The 27,777-nt window shown below is 41.2% G+C and overlaps 2 protein-coding genes across 2 annotated transcripts in view; one reads left to right on the plus strand and one right to left on the minus strand.

Moving 5' to 3' along the window:
- Positions 1 to 27,217, plus strand: part of PPP6C (protein phosphatase 6 catalytic subunit) — a 52,539-nt gene extending 25,322 nt beyond the window's left edge. Inside the window, 6 exon segments of the mRNA XM_055271103.2 lie at positions 2,382 to 2,477; positions 12,709 to 12,774; positions 15,225 to 15,366; positions 19,584 to 19,663; positions 19,827 to 20,036; positions 23,965 to 27,217. Of these exon segments, the coding sequence (XP_055127078.1) occupies positions 2,382 to 2,477; positions 12,709 to 12,774; positions 15,225 to 15,366; positions 19,584 to 19,663; positions 19,827 to 20,036; positions 23,965 to 24,213 (843 nt within the window). The 3' untranslated portion in view covers positions 24,214 to 27,217.
- Positions 21,940 to 22,762, minus strand: LOC129478242 (ribose-phosphate pyrophosphokinase 1-like). Its single transcript, XM_063636021.1, has one exon. It carries the CDS (start codon positions 22,319 to 22,321, stop codon positions 21,977 to 21,979), a length of 345 nt encoding a protein of 114 aa, XP_063492091.1. The 5' UTR covers positions 22,322 to 22,762; the 3' UTR covers positions 21,940 to 21,976.
- Positions 27,218 to 27,777: the final 560 nt, after the last annotated feature.

Genomic DNA, 27,777 nt, shown 5'->3' on the forward strand with positions numbered 1-27,777 from the left:
GGATTACAGCCGTGCACCCCCATGCCTGGCTAATTTTTTTTTTTTTTTTTTTTTGAGGTGGAGTCTCTCTGCTGCCCAGGCTGGAGTGCAATGGGCGCAGTCTCGGCTCACTGCAACCTCTGCCTCCCGGATTCAAGTGATTCTCCTGCCTCAGCCTCCTGAGTAGCTGGGATTACAGGCGCCTGCCACCACTCCTGGCTAATTTTTGTATTTTTTTTTTTTTTTTTGAGACGGAGTCTCACTGTTGCCCAGGCTGGAGTGCAGTGGCGCGATCTCGGCTCACTGCAGGCTCTGCCCCCTGGGGTTCACGCCATTCTCCTGCCTCAGCCTCCTGCGTAGCTGGGATTACAAGCGCCCGCCGCCTCGCCCGGCTGATTTTTTGTATTTTTTTAGTAGAGACGGGGTTTCACCGTGTTAGCCAGGATGGTCTCGATCTCCTGACCTCGTGATCCACCCACCTCAGCCTCCCAAAGTGCTGGGATTACAGGCGTGAGCCACCGCGCCCAGCCTAATTTTTATATTTTTAGTAGAGATGGGGTTTTGCCATGTTGGCCAGGCTGGTCTTGAACTCCTGACCTCAAATGATCCACCCACTTTGGCCTCCCAAAATGCTGGGATTACAGGCGAGAGCCACTGTGCCCAGCTGGCTCCTCAGTTTTAGATTTGAATTTTATAATTATAGTTAACCTTTTTATTTCAAAATATCCCAGTTTTCCCCAGTGGTAACATTTTGTAGAACTATAGTGTAATGCCACAACCAATACAACGTCAGCCAACGTTGCCACTGATACAACTCATGATCTTAAGGTACAACCCAAGATCATCACCTCATGATGTTCAGATTTCTTCAGTTTTACTTGTGTTTGTGTGTGTGTGTGTGTGTGTGTGTGTGTGTGTGTGTGTGTATTCAGTTCTTTGCAGTTTTATTGGATAAGGGCTCATGTATCCAACTCTGTAGTCAAAATACAGAACAGGTCCATCACCACAAGAATTCCTCATGTTGCCCTTTTATAGCCACACCCACTTCCTTCCTGCAACTGTTGGACCCCTGGCAACAACTAATCTGTTCTCCATTTCTTTAATTTTGTCACTTCAAGAATGTCGTATAAACATGGCCGAGTGCAGTGGCTCAACGCCTGTAATCCACCACTTTGGGAGGCCGAAGCGGGCAGATCACCTGAGGTCGGGAGTTTGAAACCAGCCTGACCAACATGGTGAAACTACTAAGAATACAAAAATTAGCTGGGCATGATGGTGTGCACCTGTAATCCCAGGTACTTGGGAGACTGAGGCATGGGAATCACTTGAACTGGGAAGCAGTTTGCAGTGAACTGAAATTGTGCTACTGGACTCCAGCCTGGGCAAGAGAGCAAGACTCTGTCTCCAAAAAAAGGGAAAAAAAAGGTTATATAAATGGAATTATACAGTATATAACCTTTTGGGACAGTTTTCTGTAGTTTTGTTTTTTCACTCAACATAAATGCCTTGAGATGAATCCAGGTTGTTTTGTGGCAGTATTCATTTCTTTTTATTGCTGAGTAGTATTACATGGTGTGGATGTACCAAAATGTGTTTAACCATTCACTCATTGAAGGATATCTGATTTGTTTTTAGTTTTGGGCTATTATGAATTAGGCTTCTGTGAGTATTTATATACAGATTTTGAACATGTTTTTATTGCCAAGACTACAATTGCTGGGTCAAATGGTAAGTGTGTGGTTTGCAATTTATTTTTTAAATTACCAGATAAAGACCTCTTACTGGCTGGGCACGGTGGCTGACACCTGTAATCCCAGCACTTTGGGAGGCTGAGGTGGGTGGATCACCTGAGGTCAGGAGTTCAAGACCAGCCTGGCCAACATGGTAAAACCCTGTGTCTACTAAAAATACAAAAATTAGCTGGGTGTGGTGGCACACGCCTGTAACCCCAGCTACTTGGGAGGCTGAGGCAGGAGAACTGCTTGAATCTGGGAGACAGAGGTAGAAGTGAGCTGAGATCGTGCCACTGCATTTCAGCCTGGGAGATAGAGCGAGACTCCCTTTCAAAAAAAAACCAAAAACCTTTTCCTGTTAAAATTATTTCTTCGTGTATATATATGTATATATGTGTGTGTTTTTTTGGTGAAAAGCATCATTTTACAGTTCTTGTAAAGCTATCTGTCTCCTAGAACCTAGTGTCTCTATAGGTAGTTTGCATTGCATTAAGAATTCTGTGTGAAAGCTGGCAGAAATCCAGCCCCCGAATTATCACAGGGTACTTTCCTATCAAAAAGTATACTCGGGTTTTGTAAGTATTAGACCTGGTATTTTTCTTTTTTGGTATTTTATCTTTAGTTTTAATGTTGTAGTAAATGTTTACCTTTTATTTTCTCTTTTTACAGCGGCTATGTGACTATGTTTGTGACCTTCTCTTAGAAGAGTCAAATGTTCAGCCAGTATCAACACCGGTAACAGTGTGTGGAGATATACATGGACAGGTAAAATTTCATGAGCAGATTTTTAAGTTTTGTGCTGTCCGTGATCCATGAGTGTTTTCACATGTGCTGCAAAATTAAAACAACAGCAACATCAACAAACACAACTGGTGGTAAGCTAGGTTGCCTCAGTCTCTGTAACACTAATGATTCCTGGTTTACATTTTTGGTGAATAAAAGCAGTGGTCAAATTAGTGATGGAATTTGTTGATAATTACATTCGTGAAGTGAATAATGCAGCATTAGTTTTCTGTGGAATGGTGGGGTTGGGGGTAGGTAGAAGATATAAAGTACAAACACATACTGCTCATAATAACTATGAATAACAGGAGATGTTTTGATGTTAGGCACTTTTTTCATTTAGTTCATTTCTGTTCTCCTGTCATATATTGTTGAAAATTTATCATTTCTTTAGTGGGAATGAGAATAGCAAAGGTACAGAAAAATAAAATTGTTGGTGCATGATGTCACAGCAAATCATTGATGAATGAGCTAGAAAATATTTAGCTCAATTTTTCATCTGCTGGGTGTTTGTAAGAATTTCAAAGCAGTGCCGGGCATGGTGGCTCACGCCTGTGATCCCAGCACTTTGGGTGGCTGAGGCAGGTGGATTGTGAGGTCAGGAGTTTGATACCAGCCTGACCAACGTGGTGAAACCCTGTCTCTACTGAAAATACGAAAAAATTAGCTGGGCGTGGTGACATGTGCCTGTAATCCCAGCTACTCAGGAGGCTGAGGCAGGAGAATCGCTTGCTTGAACCTGGGAGGTGAAGGTTGCAGTGAGCCAAGACTGCACCACTGCACTCCAGCCTGGGCAACAGAGCAAGACTCCATCTAAAAAAAAAAAAAGAATTTCAAAGCAGTATCAGGAGGGGCATACCTCATATTTAGATTCTGTTGTCAGTGTTTAGTCTCATGTATATTTGTAGAATTTTTTCGCTGGGAAATGAAAGCTGAACAGATTACTCATAGAGTGCTGTATGCATACACTGTAGTTGGGGCTGTAAGACTTAATAATACATTGCAAACAATATAGTCTTTAAAGGATGCCAACAGGACTTACTGTTGCCTGTGCAATTTCCCTGCCTTAAATATGACTGTGTACATGAGCAGAAATGTGTGTAAATTGACTCTTATTAGGGGCTGCTCCACAAGTAAAGTCTTGTTTTGGCTACTTACTTACAGGCTGATTTTCTTTTGGTTTTTCAAGGTGTTTTCTGGATTGTTGAGATTATAAAAAAATCTGACACTTGCATGTCATCACCTCCTAGATAGAGGTCCCATTATGTCATCTTTGATTGTTAAAATTACAGTTCTTTAGAGTAGACTTTAGGAATTGATTTCCTAAAATTTCCATGTAAGTTCTCTCTCAAAATAAACATTTGTATTTTGCTAACATAGAGGATATTAATATAAGCAGTGTCTTAACACATTCCTGAAAACTGGAATAAACCAAGTCATGTTTTCCCCCAGTGTAGTGTTTCCCCCAGTTGTAGACTTTTTAAGATGTGAAGTACAGCCATGATCAAAGGTCAGAAAGTTAGAGACCAACCTCGAACTACTAAAATTGGAAGCATAAAATTGAACTTTTGTATTATATATACCTTCAGTCAAATGTGCAATTCTTGCTAACATTTATCTTGTGTTTTGAGGTTAACAAAGTACTTTTTCACATATTCTTTGTCAGTTTTTTCCCAAAGTCCTGTGAGATAGAATTATTTTGTAGACAATGAAAGGGAGACTGAAAGATTGAAGAGAAATAGCCCAAACTCACACACAGCCACTACAGGGCAAATTGAGATTTGAAACTAATTTGGGTTTCTTTTGTACATGTTATTTTAAGACCACCACCAAACCGTGAACAATTGTTTATGTTGTATATGTTCCTTAAAAACAATTGTTCCAGGCGCAGTGGCTCACGCCTGTAATCCCAGCACTTTGGAAGGCTAAGGCGGGCAGATCACAAGGTCAGGAGTTCAAGACCAGCCTAGCCAACATGGTGAAACCCTGTCTCTACTGAAAATACAAAAATTAGCCAGGTGTGGTGGTGCGTGCCTGTAATCCCAGCTACTCGGGAGGCTGAGGCAGGAGAATCGCTAGAACCTGGGAGGCAGAGGTTGCAGTGAGCCGAGATCATGCCATTGCACCCCAGCCTGGGCAATAGAGTGAGACTCTGTCTCAAAAAAAAAAAAAAGCCAGGCGCGGTGGTTCATGCCTGTAATCCCAGCACTTTGGGAGGCTGAGGTGGGTGGATCACGAGGTCAAGAGATCGAGACTATCCTGGCAAACATGGTGAAACCCCGTCTCTACTAAAAATACAAAAATTAGCTAGGTGTGGTGGCAGGTGCCTGTAATCCCAGCTCCTCAGGAGGCTGAGGCAGGAGAATTGCTTGAACCTGGGAGGCGGAGGTTGTGGTGAGCCGAGATCACGCCATTGCACTCCAGCCTGGGCAACAAGAGCGAAACTCCGTCTCAAAAAAAAACAAAAAACAAACAAAAGATTGCTAAATCAGTGCTAATCAGAAACATGGGATTTGAGCCTCTAAATAGCTATTGACTGATTAAATACAATGTAAAATGTATCTTTTGGGACTTATCTTCTTCTGGGGCCTGTTCTGGAATTGCAGGATTGGGTTATCAGTATGAATAAACATGTTAGCAAGCATGTTGTGCTGAGAAGCATTGAAGCTGTGTAATATAGTGAGGAGTTATAGATTTCAGTGTCAGATACAACTTGGTTTAAATCCTGGCTTGGCTATATATTAGTTGTTTGAGAAGCCATTTCAGCTAGCTCACAAATTTGTTAAGTGTGGCCTGTGGACCCTTGGGTCTCTAAGGTGGTACAGAGGCAATGGAGGGTAAAACTGCTCGTGCCTTAGCATGAATCAAGGGAATGACACCAGAATATGCTGATTATCATTGAGTTCTTCACCAACATGCCTGCACAGTAAAATAAAAGGCCAGTTTCCCTTAACTCTCAATCCTTTAGAATATCCATTATTTGAAAAGTCTGGCTGGGCATGATGGCTCATGCCTATAATCCCAGCACTTTGGGAGGCTGAGGTGGGAGGATTGCTTGAAGCCATGGGTTCAAGACCAGCCTGGGCAACCAAATGAGACCCCCCCCCACCCCATCTCAAACTCCTGACCTCAGGTGATCCACCTGCCTTGGCCTCCCGAACTGCTGGGATTACAGGCGTGAGCCACTGCATCCGGCCTGAGACTCCCCATCTCTAAAAAAAAAAAAAATTTTTTTTTTTTTTTTTTTTGAGACAGAGTTTCACTGTTGTTATCCAGGCTGGAGTGCAATGGCACGATCCTGGCTCACGGCAACCTCTGCCTCCCGGGTTCAAGCAATTCTCCTGCCTCAGCCTCCTGAGTAGCTGAGATTTATAGGCATGTGCCACACGCCTGACTAATTTTTTGTATTTTTAGTTGAGATGGGGTTTCTCCATGTTGCCGAGGCTGGTCTTGAACCCCTGACCTCATGTGATCCTCCTGTCTCGGCCTCCCAAAGTGCTGGGATTACAGGCATGAGCCACCATGCCTGGCCTTTTTTTTTATTTCTTGTTTTTTTTTTGGACAGGGTCTCACTCTGTCACCCAAGCTGGAGTGCAGTGGTGTGATCTCAGTTCAATGCAGCCTCTGCTCCTGGGTTCAAGTGATTCTTGTGCCTCAGCATCCCAAGTAGCTGGGACTACAGGCATGCACCACCACGCCTGGCTGATTTTTGTATTTTTAGTGGAGATGGGATTTTGCCCTGTTGGCCAGGCTGGTCTCGAACTCCTGGCCTCTTGTGATCCACTTGCCTCAGCCTCCCAGAGTGCTGGGACTATAGGTGTGAGCCACTGCACCTGGCCCCCATCTCTAAAAATATTAAAAAGAAAAAAGTTAGCCAGGCTTGGTGGTGTGAGTCTGTAAGTCCTAGCCCCTCAAGAGGCTAAGGTGGGAGCATTGCTTGAGCCCAGGAGTTTGAGGCTGTAGTCAGCTATTATTGTGCCACTGCACTCCAGCCTGGGCAACAGAGTGAGACCCCATTTAAAAAGAAAAAGAAAAAAATCTGTGTGATGAAATGGGAAGTATGCGTAAAGCATATCTACTGCGTGCTGAAGAAAGATAGTTTACTCAAGGAAAAGTAGTTGTGGGTTGGGCACAGTGGCTCACACCTGTAATCCCAGCACTTTGGAAGGCCAAGATGGGCAGATCACCTGAGGTCAGGAGTTCAAGATCAGCCTGGCCAACATGGCAAAACATCATCTTTACTAAAAAATACAAAAATTTGCCAGGTGTGGTGGTGGGTGCCTGTAATCCCAGCTACTCAGGGACTAAGGCAGGGAAAATTACTTGAACCCGGGAGGCGGATGTTGCAGTAAGCTGAGATCTCACTATTGCACTCCAGCCTGGGTGACAGAGCGAGACTCTGCTCAAAAAAAAAAGAAAAGAAAAATACTTGTGAAATTCTTTGAGTCATGAGTTAACTGCTTTTTTATGGAACACTATTTTTACTTGAGAATGACTAACAAACTGTGATTATTTAGACTTGGGTATTTGGCAACTGTATTTGCAAAAGCGAAGGAAGTGGGCCAGTCACTTCAAGGAGAACAATTGACGGTATTTGTTGCCGATGACAAAATTTGAATTTACTAATGAAAAATTGGAATTTTGGAAAATCTGAGTCCACCACTATGGAGCTAACAGTTTCCGACACTTAAAAGACTTTCCTGAGATGAGATGAGCAGTGATATTAACAAATATGTTTTTTTGATGATATAAAATGCAATGTCATTTTCATTTTTCAAATTACTAGTTTACCATTTACTCAAAGTGTAAGATAACAAATGTAACAGAGTATGAAAGATCACTATTATAGGCCAGGCCTAGTGACTCATACCTGCAATCCTAGCACTTTGGGAGGCCGTGGCAAGCTGATCGCTTGAGCCCAGGAGTTTGAGACCAGCCTGAGCAACATGGTGAAACCCTGTCTCTACTAAAAATGCAAAAATTACCCAGGTGTGGGGGTACGTGCCTGTAATCTTGGCTACTTAGGTGGCTGAGGCATGAGAATTGCTTGAACCTGGGAGGTGGAGGTTGCACTGAGCCGAGAATGTGCCACTGTACTCCAGCCTGGACAACAGGGAGAGACCCTGTCTCCAAAAAAAAAAAAAAAAAAAAGCAGAAGATTACTGTTACGGTTTCAAATTTCATATTGCAATTAACTTTTAAGTGTCGTAAACTGCCACTTGTCAAATTTTGGTACAGTATTTAAAGAATATGCACAGTTACCTGAAAATGTTATTAAAATACTCCCTCCTTTTGTAACTGCATATCTTTGTGAAGCTGGATTTTCTTCATCTGCTTTACTTAGTATATTCCCAACAGACTGAATCCAGAGGCAAGTTCTAAGACTAACCATGTTCTATTTAGCCAGACATTAAAGAGATTTGTGAAAATGTAAAACAATGTGAATTCTCCTTTCACTAAACAATTTTTTTGTTTTGGAAAAGTTAATTTTTCATTAAAATGTGTTTGTGATACTTTTTGATGGGTATGTTATTGATTTTTTTTTTTGAGATGGAGTTTCACTCTTGTCACCCAGACTGCAGTGCAATGGTGTGATCTCAGCTCACTGCAACCTCTGCCTCCTGGTTCAAGCGATTCTCCTGCCTCAGCCTCCCAAGTAGCTGGGATTACAGGTGTGAGTCACTGTGCCTGGCCTATGTTATTAATTTTTAAAAATTCATTTAAATATTTAAAACTTCTGAGTTTTAATCTCTAATATGGTAAATATTGATTTGTAAAACTTACATAAAAGATTTTGAGGACCTCTGGTTTTTAAGATCACAAATGAATCCTGAAACCAAAAAGTTTGAGAACTACTGGGCAGACTGGATGTTTCCTTGCCTCTGATAAAAAAAAAAATTCCACTTCCCAGCCGGGTGCGGTGGCTTACGCGTGTAATCCCAGCACTGTGGGAGGCCGAGGCGGGCGGATCACGAGGTCAGGAGATCGAGACCACGGTGAAACCCCGTCTCTACTAAAAATACAAAAAATTAGCCGGGCGTGGTGGCGGGTGCCTGTAGTCCCAGCTACTCGGAGAGGCTGAGGCAGGAGAATGGTGTGAACCCGGGAGGCGGAGCTTGCAGTGAGCCGAGATTGCGCCACTGCACTCCAGCCTGGGCGACAAAGCGAGACTCCGTCTCAAAAAAAAAAAGAGATCGAGACCATCCTGGCCAACACGGTGAAACCCCGTCTCTACTAAAAACACAAAAATTAGCTGGGTGTGGTGGCACATGCCTATAGTCCCAGCTACTCGGGCGGCTGAGGCAGGAGAATGACGTGAACCTGGGAGGTGGAGGTTGCAGTAAGTCAAGATCATGCCACTGCACTCCAGTCTAGGTGACAGAGCGAGACTCCATCTCAAAAAAAAAAAAAAAAATCCACTTTCCAGGCTGGGTAAAGTGGTACCTACCTGTAGTTCCAGCTACTCAGGAGGCTGAGGTGGGAGGATTGCTTGATCCCAAAAGTTTGAGACCAACCTGGGCAATATAGTGAGCCTCCATCTCAAAAATAATGATAATTAAAGAAAAAAATCTACTTCTCAAGATTGTTTTTGGCTTAAAATGGGAGCAGAGTATCTGAAATATGAAAAACATAGAGTAGCTGGGTGCAGTGGCTCACACCTGTAATCCTAGCACTTTGGGAGGCTGAGGCGGGCAGATTACCTGAGGTGAGGGGTTTAAGACCAGCCTGGCCAATGTGGCGAAACCCTTTCTCTACAAAAAAATACAAAAATTAGGCAGGTATAGTGGCATGTACCTGTAGTCCCAGCTACTTGGGAGGCTGAGGCAGGAGGATTGCTTGAACCCAGGAGCCAGAGGCAGCAGTGAGCTGAGATTGCACCACTGGTCTCCAGGCTGGGTAACAGAGTGAGACTCTGTCTCAAAAAAAAAAAAAAAAAAAAAAAAAGCGAGGGAGAGACATAGAGTAGATGGTAGATATTATTTGACAATGAGGTAGGTGTCTGGTAATGTAGGATGAAAATAGGGCCGGGTGCGGTGGCTCACGCCTGTAATCCTAGCATTTGGGAAACCGAAGCGGGTGGATCACCTGAGGTCAGGAGTTTGAGATCTGCCTGGCCAACATGGTGAAACCCCATTTTTACTAAAAATACAAAAATTAGCGGGGGTGCGGTGGCAGGTACCTGTAATCCTAGCTACTTGGGAGGCTGAGGCAGGAAAATCACTTGAACCCAGGAGGTGGAGGTTGCAGTGAGCTGAGATTGTGCCATTGCACTCCAGCCTGGACAACAAGAATGAAATTCCATCTCAAAAAAAAAACCAAAAAACAAAAAAACAGAATTGCCCAAGTTCTCGAGAAATGGGAACCTATGTATCACTGACACAGAATATTTAATCGTCTACATGTGTGTCTGGTAAATGCAAACTTTAAAAGCTTTTGTTTAAGAACAGATATCTGGCCATGGTGAAACCCCATCTCTACTAAAAATACAAAAATTAGCTGGGGCTGTTGGCGTGCGCCTGTAATCCCAGCTATTCAGGAGGCTGAGGCAGGAGAATCACTTGAACCTGGGAGGCGGAGGATGCAGTGAGCCGAGATTGCACCATTGCATTCCAGCCTGGGCAACAGAGTGAGACTGTCTCAAAAAAACAAAACAAAACAAAAAACAGATATCTGTAAATATCAATAGAAAAGTTTAAGGATACTCTTCTACCATATTTTTATTAAAAAACTGACTTACAAAACTTTTTAGTGTTCACTTCCTGACTTTGTGTATATACCTACTCAATTTTTTGCATAATAGAATTGTATAGTTAAAGTTTTGTGTTCCATTCTTTTCCCTAATAATTTTTGCATTTTGCTACATGGTTTTCGTCATAATTATTATTCATGGCCTCATAAGGTCCTTGAGTTGCTAGATCTTAATTTAAGATATTCGCTTATGTTAGTCATGAAGGCTGTTTCTTTTGATATTTTAAATGATGTCATAACACTTTTTTTTTTTTTTTTTGAGACGAAGTCTAGCTGTGTCATCCAGGCTGGAATGCAGTGGCACCATCCTGGCTCACTGTAACCTCCGTCTCCTAGGTTTAAGTGATTCTCCTGCCTCAGCCTCCTGAGGTAGCTGGGACTACAGGTGCCCGCCGCCATGCCTGGCTAATTTTTGTATTTTTAGTAGAGACTGGGTTTCGCCATGTTGGCCAGGCTGGTCTCGAACTCCCGACCTCAGGTGATCCACCCACCTCGGCCTCCCAAATTGCTGGAATTACAGGCATGAGCCTCTGTGCTTGGCCCACTTTTTTTGTTTTTGTTTTTGTTTTTTTTTTTTTTGAGATGGAGTCTTGCTCTGTCACCCAGGCTAGAGTGCAGTGGCGTGATCTTGGCTTACTGCAGCCTCCACCTCTCAGGTTCAAGTGATTCTCCTGCCTCAGCCTCCTGAATAGCAGGGATTGATTACAGGTGCCCACCAAGATGCTTAGCTAATTTTTGTATTTTTAGTAGAGACGGGGTTTCACCATGTTGGACCCGGCTGGTCTCGAGCTCCTGACCTCAGGTGATCCACCTGCCTCGGCCTCCCGCAATGCTGGGATTACAAGTGTGAGCCACTGTGCCCGGACCATAACACTTTTTTTTTTTTTTTTTTTTTTTTTTGAGACAGAATCTTGCTCTGTTGCCCAGGCTGGAGTGTAGTGGCATGATCTTGGCTCACTGCAACCTCTGCCTCCTGGGCTCAAGCAATTCTTGTGCCTCAGCCTCCCAAGTAGCTGGGATTACAGGTGCAGGCCACCACCCCTGGATAATTTTTGTATTTTTAGTAGAGATGGGGGTTTCACCGTGTTGGCTAAGCTGGTCTTGAACTCCTGACCTCAAGTGATCTGCCTGCCTGGGACTCCCAATGTGCTGGGATTACAGGCGTGAGCTCCCAAAGTTCCAGGATTACAGGTGTGAGCAGCCCGGCCTGTTACCTAGTTTTCCGAAGATAGATACATTTTATATTAAGCTTCCTAAAGTTGTTTTTTATTTTTTTTTGTCTGACTTTTTAGACTTATAGAACATTGTTATAAAAGGTGTTACTTTATTTCTTTCAGTAGTTAACATTTCACTTTCACTTTTCTTCACTTTGACTAAGATTCCTATTAAGTGTTAAAAGTTTAAATAGTAATTTTATTTCAAGTGTAAAAGATGAATGTGTTAGAAGTTGTTAGTTGTAGTTGTTCCAATGTATTGTAGTCAATTCCCTTAATCCGAAATTATTTTTTTTTCCAGAAAAACTGTAATGCTTTCTTTGGAAATTAGGGCTAGGATAATAATCTAGTTGACTGACATTTGACAAATGCACAATTTGCCAGTTACCAAATTTCAGTCAAATAGAAATATGATGAAATATGATTGGGTGTCATGGATCACACTTGTAATCCCAGCACTTTGGGAGACTGAGGTGGGAGGATTGCCTGAGGCCAGTAGTTTGAGACCAGCTTGGGCAAAAAAGCGAGACCCTGTCTCTATAAAAATTTGCTGGGCATGGTGGTGTGTAACTGTGGTCCTAGCTACTGAGGAGGGCAAGGTAGGAGGATCGCTTGAGCCCAGGAATTTGTGGCTGCAGTGAGTTGTGATTGCACCACTGCATTCTGGCCTGGGTAACAGAGCCAAACCCTGTCTTAAAACAAAAAACAAAAAATATAATGAAATATATAATTTTTTTTAACTGATCATTGAGAAGACACTCCATGGCTGTGGAGCCTGAGGGTATATAACTCTAACTGTAGAAATTGGGAAGATCTCTATATGACACTGTGAAGTGTCATGTAAGTTCAGTTTGGAAGAAAAAGAGGTATCCACTTGTTTCCGTAATCTTTTGTCTCATTAAAATAGATACAGAATTTGGGTGGGCTGTTAGATTAGCTTACTGAGAAATTAGACAATTGATAAAGGATGTCAGAATTCTCAAGAGATAGATGGGGAGATGTATGAAAGAAAATGAGAAAGGGAAGCCTATGATGATAATCTAGGAGTGACTTTATGGTAACTGAGCTTTATTTAGTGCTTTTTTTAGGCTTGAGAACTGTGTGCTTGGCAGTTTGGCTTACACTTTATTTCTTAAAAATGTAAATATTTGGAGTCCTCTTAGCTGCTTCTTTACAATTTCACTCTCAGTTTTGTTGCTTTGCTTCTTAACAGGAATTTGTAATCAGCATATATTGCATTTCTTTTATAGTTTTATGACCTTTGTGAACTGTTCAGAACTGGAGGTCAGGTTCCTGACACAAACTACATATTTATGGTATGTAAACACCAGTGATATCAAGTGCTTGTTTAAAATGGAAAGGATCTGACTTACTAAATGTAAATTGCATAATAATTCTTTACCATGTGACAGTCCCTATTTCAGTATATGAAAAGGTGTGTATTAGTCCGTTTTCTTGCCGCTGATAAAGACATACCTGAGACTGGGCACTTTACAGAAGAGATTTAATGGACTTACAGTTTCACATGGCTGGAGAGGCCTCAACAATCATGCAGAAGGCAAGGAGGACCAAGTCACATCTTACGTGGATGGCGGCAGGCAAAGAGAGAGAGACTGTGCAGGGATCTCTTGTTTTTAAAACCATCAGATCTCATGAGACTTACTGTCATGAGAACAGCACAGGAAAGACTTGCCCCCATGATTCAATTACTTTCCATCGAGTCCCTCCCACAACATGTGGGAATTCAAGATGAGATTTGGGTGGGGATACAGCCAAACCATATCAAGGTGATTGTATACTTTTCTACATTTAACTATGTCCTCTAGTTAATTGCCTTAGTAAGCCACTGTAGATTGGGTTGGGTTGTAGTTGTCAATAATGGTTGGGCGTAAAAAATAACCCAGAACCCCTGGTTTAAGGCATAAATCTTCAATTGACTATTATTTATTCAAACTTTTCGAGCATTCATTTTTATCTCTTTTTAATCTATGGATGGATGAATATACACACATACACATTTGCTATAGATGTTTGCTTTTCTTTTGGAATGTAATGTTACTGTTGAACTTTTTCTGGATCCTTCTCTCATTATCTTTCCTTCTGAAAGTTTCTGGGTCACTTATTTTTTTTTTTGAGACGGAGTCTCGCTCTGTTGCCAGGCTGGAGTGCAGTGGTGCGATTGGCTTGCTGCAACATCCGCCTCCCGGGTTCAAGCGATTCTCTTGCCTCAGCCTCCCGAGTAGCTGGGATTACAGGCGCGTGCCACCATGCCCATCTAATTTTTGTATTTTTAGTAGAGACAGGTTTTCACCATGTTGGCCAGGATGGTCTGGATCTCTTGAACTCGTGATCCGCCCACCTTGGAGCCTGCCTTGGCCTCCCAAAGTGCTGGGATTACAGGGGTGAGCCACCACGCCGGCCACTTTCCTATTCTTTCAGCTGTTTTCCTATTGGTGTAATATTGGCCCAAGTCAGACATTAATGGGAAATGTAAATAGTATATTATCATATATGGTTGTTAAATGCAAAACTGAACCTAGAACGCTGTTATAATTATGGTATTTGCTTTTACAAAATTTTTTTCTTCAAGTAGGCAGCTCTTCCAATACAGTTAAAATGATTCTTAAAATAGAAAATTATTTTACCTGGGCATGGTGGTACATGCCTGTAGTCCCAGCTACTTGGGAGGCTGAGGTGGGATGATTGTTTAAGCTCAGAAGTTCTAGACCAACCTGGGCAACATAGTGAGACCCCATCTGTTAAAAAAAAAAAAAAAAAAAAGATTGAATTTTTAAAAATTAAATTACTTGGCTGGGCGCAGTGGCTCACGCCTGTAATCCCAGCACTTTGGGAGGCCGAGGCAGGTGGATCACCTGAGGTCAGGAGTTTGAGACCAGCCTGACCAACATGGAGAAACCCCGTCTCTACTAAAAAAAAATATATGTATATAAAATTAGCTGGGCTTGGTGGTGCGTGCCTGTAATCCCATCTACTCAGGAATCTGAGGTGGGAGAATCACTTGAACCCAGGAAGCAGAGGTTGCAGTGAGCCAAGATCACGCCATTGCTCTCCAGCCTGGGCAACAAGAGTGAAACTCCATCTAAAAAAAAAAAAAATTACTTAAAACATACTGGTTAACAGATGACCAAATCAACTAATGTAGGTAATAGAGGATTGAAAAAATGGTGGTTTTGCCCGGTGTGGTGGCTCACGTCTATAATCCCAGCACTTTGGGAGGCCGAGGCGGGTGGATCACAAGGTCAGGAGTTTGAGACCAGCCTGATCAACCTGGTGAAACCCCCGTCTCTACAAAAAATACAAAAATCGGCCGGGCGTGGTGGTGGTGTGTAATCCCAGCTACTCAGGAGGCTGAGGCAAGAGAATCGCTTGAACCTGGGAGGTGGAGGTTGCGGTGAACCGAGATTGTGACACTGCACTCCAGCCTGGGTGACAGAGTGATACTCTGTCTCAAAAAAAGAAAAAAAAGAAAAAAAAATGGTGGTTTTTTCAGGGAAAGTTTTTGAGAGAATGGCACAGCAGATTCTTGTAGATTTCCCTGGAATCAAAAATCTTGTTTCTATAAACATTTAATAGAAAAAGTTTGTTTACCTCTATTTTTTTTTTTTTGTTAAAATCAAATTTCCAAATAATTCGGTACGTAACTCTTTATTGTAGTTATGAACTATGAGTTTGTGCAGTTTGATATAATTTGAAAAGAATATTGTGGCCATTGTATTGTTTGTAACTGTAAACTTTTACTTCACAGGGTGATTTTGTAGACAGAGGTTACTATAGTTTGGAGACCTTCACTTACCTTCTGGCATTAAAGGCTAAATGGCCTGATCGTATTACACTTTTGCGAGGAAATCATGAGAGTAGACAGATAACACAGGTCTATGGATTTTATGGTAAGAATTCCTGTTTCTCTGATTCTGAATATTATTTTACTTTCCTCTTTGGAAAACAAAGCTACACAAGTCATACACATGCTTTATGTATATTATTTTCCCCACATCCTCACTCCTTCACTCCTCCCAAACAATTGAAAATCTTATGCTCGAGAGAGGACCACTGTTAACTTTTTGGTGTGCATCTTTCTAGATCTGTGCCTCAAAGTGTAGCTGGAATCACCTGAGTTCTCATTAAAAATGTAGATTGCGGGCCGGGTGGGTTGGCTCACACCTGTAATCTCAGGACTTTGGGAGGCTGAGGTGGGCTGATCACAAGATCAGGAGATCGAGACCATCCTGACCAATATGGTGAAACCCCGTCTCTTCTAAAAATACAAAAACGAGCTGGGCATGGTGGTGTGTGCATGTAATCCCAGTTACTTGGGAGGCTGAGGCAGGAGAATTGCTTGAACCAAGGAGTCGGAGTTTGTGATGAGCCGAGATCATGCCACAGCACTCCAGCCTGGCGACATAGGGAGACTCCGTCTCAAAAAAAAAAAAAAAAAGTAGATTGCTGGGCCTCACCACAGATATATTAATCAAAATATTAATCAAAATATTTTGGAGTGGGAATCTAGAATCTGCTGAAGGTGAATGTTCTGCACAAATTTGAGAGTCCATTCTCATCTATTTTGTGTGTGTGTGTGTGTATTTATGTGTGTTTATATGTACAAACACGCACACTAAAATGGGGACGTACCTGATTTTTTCACTTTATTAATGTTATTTTCATGGCTGTATCATATACCATATGGATGTACCATAATTGATGTATCAGTTTTTCTTCTATCATTGGACTTTAGAGTTGTTTTTAAGCTGCTGTTATACATCCTTTTACATATATCTCTGTATGCTCACTCCAGAGAATGCTAGGACCTCAGGGATCGGAAGCAGAACTTAGTTATAAAAAGCAAAATAGACCAGGTGCAGTGGCTTACCTCTGTAATCCCAGCACTTTGGGAGGCCAAGGCGGGCGGATCACCTGAAGTCAGGAGTTCGAGACCAGCCTGGCCAACTAAACCCTGTCTCTACTAAAAATACAAAAATTAGCCGGGCACTGGTGGGGGGAGCGGGGAGGGATAGCATTAGGAGACATACCTAATGTAAATGACGAGTTAATGGGTGCAGCACACCAACATGACACATGTATACATATGTAAAAGACCGGCACGTTATGCACATGTACCCTAGAACTTAAAGTATAATAATAAGAAAATTTTAGCCGGGCATGGTGGTGGGGGCCTGTAATCCCAGCTACTCGGGAGACTGAGGCAGGGAGAATTGATTGAACCCAGAAGGCGGAGGTTGCAATGAGCCAAGATCACGCCATTGCACTCCAGTCTGGGCAACTGAGCCAGACTGTGTCTCAAGAAAGGAAAAAAAGCAAACTAGCTAATTCTCTAAAACTTTTATTTGATTGAGAGAGAGAAAGAGAGAGAGTGAGCGAGCTTATTAGGAAGCCCATTCAGGGAAATAGAACTGTCAAGATTATGAATTTGAATTTTCTTTGAGTACAATTAAGACAGATATTGAGAGATTTGGAAACATTAATTGCAGAACCCTTTAGATTTAAATTTTATATTTTTGAATTATCTTCTTTCATTATAAAGATAGGCTGGGCCGGGTGTGGTCGCTCATGCCTGTAATCCCAGCACTTTGGGAGGCTGAGGCAGGCAGATCACGAGGTCAGGAGATCGAGACCATCTTGGCCAACATGGTGAAACCCCATCTCTACTTAAAATACAAAAATTAGCTGGGCATGGTGGCACTTGCCTGTAGTCCCAGCTATTTGGGAGGCTGAGGCAGGAGAATCCCTTGAACCCGGGAGGCGGAGGTTGCAGTGTGCCGAGATTGCACCATTGCACTCCAGCCTGGATGACAGCGAGGCTGTCTCAAAACGAAACAAAACAAAGATGATCTGAACTCTCTTAGTCTTCAGTTTGTCTGCCATTATCAGTTAGAGAAATTTTGAGAATTTATTGTTTTTATATAATTTTTTTAATACGTGTAAAGTTAGATAATATTTGTCTCCTTTCTACAGGTTACTTCTTATTTTCATTCACAAAATAAACACCAATTGAAATACAACTTTTGGATTCTTTTGCAAAATAATATTTTGGATAATATGATATTAGCTCAGTGAAAACAATACTAAAACTAATGTTATAAAAACACACACACCTACTGTATATATGTAACTAATGCTACATGTATAATATGTAAAATACATATTGTTACATATGACTAATATATGACTTTTTTTTTTTTTTTTTGAGACAGAGTCTCGCTCTGTCACCCAGGCTGGAGTGCAGTGGTGCGATCTCCGCTCACTGCAAGCTCCGCCTACTGGGTTCACGCCATTCTCCTGCCTCAGCCTCCCAAGTAGCTGGGACTACAGGTGCCTGCCACCACGCCCGGCTAATTTTTTTGTATTTTTTAGTAGAGATAGGGTTTCACCATGTTAGCCAGGATGGTCTCAATTTCCTGACCTCATGATCCGCCCGCCTCGGCCTCCCAAAGTGCTGGGATTACAGGCATGAGGCACCATGTCCAGCCATATGACATATGTTTTGAATAAGATAATTTTAGTTATTATAGGACTTATATTGATTTTCAAGGAATAAAATATCCCTATATGACTTTACACTGGGCCTTCAGTTCACTCTGATAAACACATACTGGGCAGTTACTATTAAGCCAAGTTCAAGATCCCTGCCTGCAACCTGAGCTCATTGTTAGGGCTCTCTTATGGCAAGTTTACATAACAATCTTGCTTCACATAGATATATAATTGAGAAAATCTTGGGAATTGGTCATAACCTGCAGACTTCTTTCCTATATCATTTTCAGCTTCACTTAAGGCAATAGTGATATGTCAGGTTTTTTTTTCTAAAATTATGGAAGAAGCCAAAGTACAGAGCTTCCATGGTGTTAACAAAAGAAGTGTGTACCCTGTTAACTATGTAGACAGTGCGGGTACAGTGGCTCACATCTGTAATCTCAGCACTGTGGGAGGCTGAGGTAGGGGGATTGCTTGAGCTCAGGAGTTCAAGACCAGCCTGGACAACATAGGGAGACCCCCATGTCTACCAGAAATAAAATTAGCCAGGTGTGGTGGCACATGCCTGTAGTTCGGCTATTCAGAAGACTGAGGGGGTAGGATCGCTTGAGCCCAAGTGGTTGAGGTTGCAGTGAGCTGTGATCGCGCCACTGCTGATTGTGCCACTGTATTCCAACTTGGGCAACAGAGTGAGACCTTGTCTCAAAAACAAAAAACTGTGTAGGCAGCAGAAAGAGTGTTCAACTGAGAATTTGTATGAACCTGATTGGCAATCTGTCCTCAACTGTGATCCACTGAAGCTCAAGTGTTTAGTTGCACAATTTGCAGAAAATCTCAGAAGAGACAATTTAGCCCTGAGAAGAGTTAGGCATTGCTCATGCTCCTATAACTAAGGGTCCTCTAATTTGTTTGATCTTTTTATCCTGCTAGAATTGTCTCCTTAAATAAATTTATCTGTTTGCCAGAATTGCCTAATATTAACATAACTGTCAGGTTGTGTGAAATTAGTATTTAACTCTTCTAATGATAGCATTTTGGCTAATAATTTCAGCTGCTTCTTAGGTCCATTCCAGGAATGAAGAGCAATACTACATCCTTAGGAAATACAGTCATGTGCCACATAATGACATTTCAGTCGATGATGGACTATATATATGACAGTGGTCCCATAGATATAACGGAGCTGAAAAATTCCTATTGCATAAATACTTACCATTGTGTTACTATTTCCTTATGATATTTAGTACAGTTACATGCCGCACAAGTTTATAGCCTAGGAGCAATAGGCTATATCATATTGCCTAGGTGTGTAGTAGGCTAGACCATCTAGGTTTATGTAAGGACATCCGATGATGTTCACACAACGATGAAATCACCTAACAATGCATTTTTTAGAATGTATCCCCATGGTTAAGGGACATATAACTGTATATAGTTAGTCACTAGCGTTCTTTTGGCTCTATGTGGAGGTCCTAGCAGGACTAAATATGTGTCATATGTTGCTATCCTAGTTTAAGCTGAATTTCTGTTGTACTGAAGGCTGCTCTAGTATTGGATATATTGTTTATTTTTATTGGCAGATTCATTAATTAAAACCCTTCTGTTTCTTTCACAGATGAGTGCCAAACCAAATATGGAAATGCTAATGCCTGGAGATACTGTACCAAAGTTTTTGACATGCTCACAGTAGCAGCTGTAAGTTTCTATTTTTAAAGTCTCATGTATGTTCCTGCCAATAACACATTGCATATTTTTATCTAGCTGTCATCTCAATCATATTGATATCTTTAGTATTCATTGATGAATTTAGATATGCCTGAGGTTATATGTTCAACTCTTTGTTATCCTTTTTTGCTAGTTAATAGATGAGCAGATTTTGTGTGTCCATGGTGGTTTATCTCCTGATATCAAAACACTGGATCAAATTCGAACCATCGAACGGAATCAGGAAATTCCTCATAAAGGAGCATTTTGTGATCTGGTTTGGTCAGATCCTGAAGATGTGGATACTTGGGCTATCAGTCCCCGAGGAGCAGGTTGGCTTTTTGGAGCAAAGGTCACAAATGAGGTAAAGCCAACATTTTTGGAAAAGTAATTTGTGGATTGCTAATGGGCTGCATAGAGAGCTATGGTGGCCCTAGATAACAAACTTATAGTCTAGCTTACTCAAAATGTGGTGGCTGTGGATATTAAATTTCTAGTTTAGTTATTAACATATGTCTTTCTTTAATGGTTAAATAAGATGACACAGTGAAAGCACCTACCACCTACTCCAGCATCCATTTGGTAATAATGTATAAAGTAAACGTTCTTTCCTTTTTTTTTTTTTTTGAGACGGAGTCTTGCTCTGTCGCCTAGGCTGGAGTGCAGTGGTGTGATCTTGGCTCACTGCAACCTCTGCCTCCCAGGTTCAAGCCATTCTTCTGCCTCAGCCTCCTAAGTAGCTGGGACCACAGCCGTGCGCCACCATGCCCGGCTAATTTTTGTATTCTTAGTAGAGATGGGGTTTCACCTTGTTGACTAAGCTGGTCGTGAACTCCTGACCTCAGATGATCCACCCGCCTCAGCCTTCCAAAGTGCTGGGATTATAGGTGTGAGCCACCGCACCCAGCCAGCCCCTTTCCTTTCAAGTACTGTAGTTAAGTAACAAAATGGCAAGACCAAGATAGGCAATACTTTTTTTTTTTTTTTTAAAGATCTCAAATCACACAGATACAGACGCTTTATTAGTTTCCTCTACAAGAGACAATAACATGAATTTTTTTTTGAGACAAGAGTTTCACTCATGTTGCCCAGGCTGGAGTACAATGGTGCAATCTCGGTTCACTGCATCCTCTGCCTCCTGGGTTCAAGCGAATCTCCTGTCTCAGCCTCCAGAGTAGCTGGGATTACAGGTGTGCACCACCATGCCTGGCTAATTTTGTATTTTTAGTAGAGACAGGGTTTCACCATGCTGGTGAGGCTGGTCTCGAACTCCTGACCTCAGGTCATCTGCCCACCTTGGTCTCCCAAAGTGCTGGGATTACAGGCGTGAGCCACTGTGCCCGGCCTACGTCAATCTTTTTTTTTTTTTTTTTAACAGAAATCTCTGTTCATTTGAAAAGCCAAATAGATCCAAAGAAGGAAGATGAAAATTAAATACTTAAATTAATCAAAAGGCACTATGATACCACCTAAAACCTACTGCCACAGTGGTAGTAGGCTAAGTAAGATAAAGCTACAGCAAATCATGTAATGTGAATGTTAGTGATTACATAGCAGGAAGCACATTTGCTTTCCAGAAGACCACGGTACAGTGTTCATTTGGGCCCAAGAGAATATTTGGCCAGGAAAGGATCAAGATGGATGAAAGTAAAGCCAAATCAAAGGAGTAGGTACAAAAGAGAATCCAAGCTACATAGTCAAGCAGATGATGATGGATCAGGCTTCTTCCTCCCAAGAAACATTTGCTGCACTGTGCTGCCTCCCCCCTCAACCACCCCCCACCCCCTACCCCATGGCTGCTCAAGCCCAACTGCCTGCTCCTGCCTTACAGGGTGCTCAGCCACCAGGACTAGGTTTGGGGTTGCCCAGGGCTCTTGCCATAATTTAGCATAGACCTTGGGGAGAACTGCTCACCCATGGGTTGGCTTTGTTGCTGGTTGTTCTCAACAAAGAAAACCCTGAAGCATTCACATGCAGAGTAGTCTGAGCTTCTCCAATCACAGTCAAACACCCCCACACAACATCCTCAAAAGTCTGAAATCTTGTAACAGCTGAGCTATAGTTAAAGCTGCAAGGCTCACAGAATCATCAAGGAAGCCAGAATGAGACAATGCAGATAGGAAGTCCCAGCAGTTAATCTCAATCCGTCTTCTCCATTTCGGATAAGCTCAGATATACCAGATGTGGGATATAGAAAGCTACACTGGAGGAAGCTGGGTCTTCTGCTGAATTTGTCATCAAATACCAAGGGAAAACAAGGGGTAGGGTGGATTTTATTCTTAAAAAACCTCAGAAGTTACTGTATTATAAAGGGACATGACTGAATAGGTAAGAAACGGATTCTTCATTGTGAATTTTCCTGATGGCTTCTGCAAGGATCATAGAGATGTTGATCACCTGTATTTTGGAGCAGTGCTTCATCTTGTCCTCCTGGGGTTTGTTATTGGTGACTACTACTGCTTGAAAGTATGCGTTGTTGATGTGAGAAATAGCTGGACCAGAGAAGATTCTGTGAGTCAAGATAGCATAAGCTCTGGTGACTCCAGCAGAGAGAAGTTTGTCAGCTGCATGGCAGATTGTGCCACAAGTGTCAACCATGTCATCCACAAGGATGGCCACCAGATCCTTCACATCTCCCACAAGAACCATGCGGTCCACTTCATTGGCCTTCGTTGTGAATCAAGGCAAAGTCCACATTCATCCTGTCTGCAATGGAGGTCACTCTCTTAGCTCCACCAGCATCAGATGGAACAATAGTGCAGTTCTTCTGCTCAGAGATCTTCTCCCTTATCCACTTCAGGACACCTGGCTCTGCATACAAATAGTCCACTGGGTTATCAAAAAAGCCCTGAATTTGAGAAACATGTAGGTCCATGGTGATAATATGATCTGCGTCTGCTACAGATAGCACGTTTGCAGCAAGCTTGGCTGAGAATGTCACCTGACTCTTGTCTTACTTATCCTGCTGGGCATAAGGGAAGCATGGGATGACTGCAGTAAGCTGGCTCGCTGAAGCAGTCTTGCAGGTATTAGTCATGATCAGAGGCGCCATTAAATTGTCATTGATTTCGCCACAACCACTCTGAATGATGTAGACATCCTTTCCACATACACTTTTGCCAGTTTCCACACAGGTCTCCTAGTTGCTGAATTTCTTAGTCACTACCTTGCCGAGCTCCAGGCCCAGGTGGTCAGCAGTTTTCTGAGATAAGCCCTGGTGGGAGCTGCCGCTGAAGATTTTGATATTCAGGATCCTGGCCAACTACCCTAAGCACTCTTCACTAAGCGATCACTGCTGCTGCAGAGACTGGAACTAAAGTCTGCCCAGAGACTCAATACTAACCGCTTTGCGATGCTACTCCACCATCTTCAAGACAGGCAATACTTTGAACTTTCTTTTTTTTTTTTTTTTGAGACAGTCTTGCTCTGTCGCCCAGGCTGGAGTGCTGTGGCGCGATCTCAGCTCACTGCAAGCTCTGCCTCCCGAGTTCACGCCATTCTCCTGCCTCAGTCTCCCGAGTAGCTGGGACTACAGGCGCCTGCCACCACGCCTGGCTAATTTTTTTTGTATTTTTAGTAGAGACAGGGTTTCACTGTGTTAACCAGGATGGTCTCGATCTCCTGACCTCGTGATCCGCCTGCCTCGGCCTCCCAAAATGCTGGGATTACAGGCGTGAGCCACCGCGCCTGGCTATACTTTGAACTTTCAACTGTTTTCAATTAAACACACACACACACACACACACACACACACACACACACACACACACATACACACACCCCTTATATTGGGAAGCGCTCCACCATCATAATGAAGTCAAAAAACTAGATTCTGATCCTGCATCAGTGTATCTTAATTTAGATAAGTTATTTATCTAGTCTGAGCTTTTGTTTCCTTAAGTTGCAAAAGAATAATCTCTTTCAGAATTATTGCAACATCTTCATATACTAAACCTTCAGTAAATAGTAGATACTGATAACAATATCTTTATTATTAAATCAGAAAACACAAAATTTTGTTTCATAGTACCTATTGAATGCTTTTTCTTCCAGAAATTTCTAGCTATTTATGTAGCTATACAGTTTCTATAGTTGTGCAGTTGACTCAGGCCAAAATTGCTGTTTGCCTAAACTTATTAAATTATTGGAGATAATTATAGAGTGGGTTCTGCAATCATGATGCCTTTAGTAGTAATAGGATTTGGTATTTTATTTAAATGATTATTTTCTTACGTATGTAGGCTGATTGTTTTTTAAGTGCTAAATACTTACAGTGCCTTTCTAAATTGCAGTTTGTTCATATCAACAACTTAAAACTCATCTGCAGAGCACATCAACTAGTGCACGAAGGCTATAAATTTATGTTTGATGAGAAGCTGGTGACAGTATGGTCTGCTCCTAATTACTGCTATCGTTGTGGAAATATTGCTTCAATCATGGTCTTCAAAGATGTAAATACAAGAGAACCAAAGTTATTCCGGGCAGTTCCAGATTCAGAACGTGTTATTCCTCCCAGAACGACAACGCCGTATTTCCTTTGAGGCCTTTGCCCATCCTGCTGACCCATTTTTCTGCCCTCTTCTTACCCCAATTTTCTTGTATTACCCTTTACAATATACTTTTTATTGAGCACTTTGCTGCTGAAATGCTGCCTCTTGCCTTTTTTTTTTTAATTTTAAATTATCTAAATTTATTGTATGTTGTGGTGTCTATAGCAAAGTTTTTCTATCAGTTTTCCCCCATCCCATCCCCACCCTGGACTCATTTGAGAAGACTTGAGAAATGTCTTAATACTCACACTGCTGCATGTAGCTCTTGCTTATTTACTGGTCTGGGAAACAGGATGTGTTTCCTTTTTTAAAAGCCAGTTGACAGATTACACCTAAATACTCCTCCTTTTGTATCATTCAGCCTTTTGTTTTAGTTTGGTAAGTTTTAAGAAATTTCAGCAGCAAAGTTGTTATTCAGTGGGCACGATGGACTCCAAATGCCTCAAGTTATGTATACCTGTCCCAGATGTAAACTTCATTGTCCTTTGTTGGATGATATTTTAAGTGGATATAAAATAAATTGGTCTAAAGGGCTGCCCTCCTTGTTGTGTTTTTAAATTTTAGTTAAAAACTGCTACAGCTTATGACTTTGTACATTAAGATAATTGTATTGATCTTTTTTCAGAGTCCTTGTATTTTTTAATAAAGTAATCTTAAAACTCAGATAGGTTAAGTGTTAGAAATTTTAAACAGCTTACATTGTTAGTGTAAAGTTGTCTTTTCTTTTTTCCTAATCAGAGTTCTTGACCCTTTGGTTATTGAGTTTAAAACTTCAATTGAAATTCAATAGTATTTATTTTTTAAAAAAATCACTAAACTGTGCCTAAAGAACATAACTGCCATATTAATGTTTTGGTTTATATCCTCTATAGTAATAGAAAAACATTTAATACTTGTAATACTGATGTGTTAATTTGATACCAGTTGAGTAGAATGTGATCAATCCAGTTTACAATCTATCATGAGTATTATTAACTAAAATCTATGTACTTTTCAATAGGAATCATTCTTCTCATGCTGTAACACTTGACCTTAACTTTTAGAAAGTGTTCATTTTTAAACTGCAACTGGAAAGGTTGAAAAGTTAGGACTCTTGTGTTTGTGAACTGTAATCTGAAGCAGATTATTTAAAGTGTAGAAAAAGAAACAAGTTGTTCTTTTTTGCAAAGGTCTGTGATACCATATTTCAGCTTTGTGTAAGTAATTTGAATATCCAAAGGGTTGTGATGATCAGTTCTTAATATGCAACTGTCCACTTAATAAGGACACGTATTCCAGTATCTCTTATGACTGTAGTCATAAATGATGTTGGAATGTACATTTTGTGAAATAGTTGGTATCCCTTTACTATAATTAATTTTTGTTATTCCAGGAAATACTTGTGAAGCCAGCCAATTAATAAAGCACTTTAGCATCTGTTCAGGTAGTTTTGAAAACCAACTTTTCCCCTTCAGGATAAGAACTTCCAGGTTACCTAAAAATGCAATAAAAATCTTTATAGTCTAAGCTTCTTGGCATATAATTTTTCATCAGGGTTTTCTTTTATTAAATGAGCACAATACTCTTTTGATTTAATTTTTTTCCCTCAAACCACCCAGCTCCTTACATAGTTTTTAATTATATAGCTATATGAAAGAGGTGGCTAAGACATTTGCTGCACACACTTGAACTAATGTTGGGTCAGTAGCTTCGTGTTACTGCCCTGACCCCAGTGTAATTCAGGTGGAAAGGTATTTTTATCTTACAGGGATATGTAGCTATGTATTTTACTAATTGTGAAACACTGGAAATTAACGATGCAGACAACTTGGTGTGGTCTTTGAACAGCTCTCTGCAGTATTTTTTTTTTCCTGTTAACATAAATTGTATTTAAGTGCTTGCTTTCCACTTAAGTTGTACCAATAGAACCGGTAACTCCCAGCCCTCCCTGTTTGACACTCCTTAGCTTAGATTGATGTAGTTGTTTTTGTTATCCCTATAATGTGACTTTTATTTTTAAGTCATCATGTACTGCATTTGTTTGTCACTAGTTGGGCACGTGCCAATAATATTCTCTCCATTCCTTAACTGCCATCTCTGTTTTGCCTGATTTCTCTTCAACTGAATAATGGCTTTTTGCATGGAAAAAATAGCTTTTACTATTAGACGTGTAAAGGGAAGAGAGAGCTAATGTATTGGACTTTGTGAGCCTACAAGGAATATTTTGGATCCCTCCAATAAATAAGGGCTATGTACTATATAGAGTAATCATGTGGTGGAAGATACTTGCAAGTCATAGATTTATGGGCAGGAGGATTTGTTACTCCCTGTATCTAGGCTGAATGTAAAATCCCTTTTGTTGTATCAATGGGGGTAAAAACTATTTTTATTTGCCTATGATATATTTGGTTTCTAATAAAGTGCCCTAGGCTCTAGTGAGAACTGTCTACTTTGAATTGCCATTTACTCCCTTTCCTCATTTGGCCGATATGCTCTTGGCTAGCTTTTTATAAGTTAATGTGTTTCCCTAAAAAGTTTCACTACTTTATGTTCATTTGAGTGTGATCCTAAAACACCTGGATCAACAGTACATCTCATATGCAACCTGCATCAGCTCGTATTCTGTCTGGATGTCTAGAACTGTTGGAAGATTTTGACCTCTTAAGCCCTATGTTTTGCTTTGGGAAATAAGGTTTGAAATATTGTTCATTGCATTAAGATTTGTGTGTGTTTGCTTTGTAAGCCCAGCACCAGGTTTTGGAAAATGCCTGTACTGTGAAAGCAAATCAGGACTCTTTCTGAGCCTCTTTCATTGTCAGAAATAGAATCACTTTCCATCAGCTTCCAGGAAATTGTGTATCTGGAGTTGAAGAGATTTAACAGCAAGAATCCAGATTTCTAAATGTAATTGTTTTTTAAATGCTAATGTTTGTAAAGCACCTTCAGTTCTTCGGATGAAAGGTGCTATATTCCCTCTGTAAATTAATAAAAAGATTATAGGAAGTTTGTCAAAAAATTTAATGCATAGTCTGTAGTATGTCCTGACAAGAAGTTAGCATTTTATATAAGAAATTTAAAAATGCTGATTCCTCCACTTGGTTGCTTGACTGGTGAACAAAAGTGAAACCTTTTTTTGTTTTGTTTTGCATTTGACCCTGAGTTAAGTGTTCCAACTCTTTAAAGGCAATGTTTATTGTTACAACCTCGATCCAGTGCCCAGAACTATGCTTCATGAGATCATCACAACTCTTTAAATTGTATATTTACAGTGTGCAGTGATGCTGACGAAATACACAGTAGTAAACCAAAAAGAAACATTTGGAAAGTCCCCTAGCATGATGCCAGACACACTAGATGCTTGGGGAAGGTTGGTTCTGCATTTGCCTCCTGTTTTCTATTTCCCTATCAATCTATTGGTGAATTTGTGACTTTACCATCACGAGAGTAGGCTTATGTTGGCTTAGATCATTCAAATGTTTTCTTAATTCAAAAATGCGTGACATTTATAGATTTGTATTGTCAACAAAAATACTACATAAGTATATTCCACTCAATCCCTAGGCACCCACTATGCTC

The sequence above is a fragment of the Symphalangus syndactylus genome, chromosome 3, assembly GCF_028878055.3.
Source record: "Symphalangus syndactylus isolate Jambi chromosome 3, NHGRI_mSymSyn1-v2.1_pri, whole genome shotgun sequence".
Taxonomy (NCBI): domain Eukaryota; kingdom Metazoa; phylum Chordata; class Mammalia; order Primates; family Hylobatidae; genus Symphalangus; species Symphalangus syndactylus.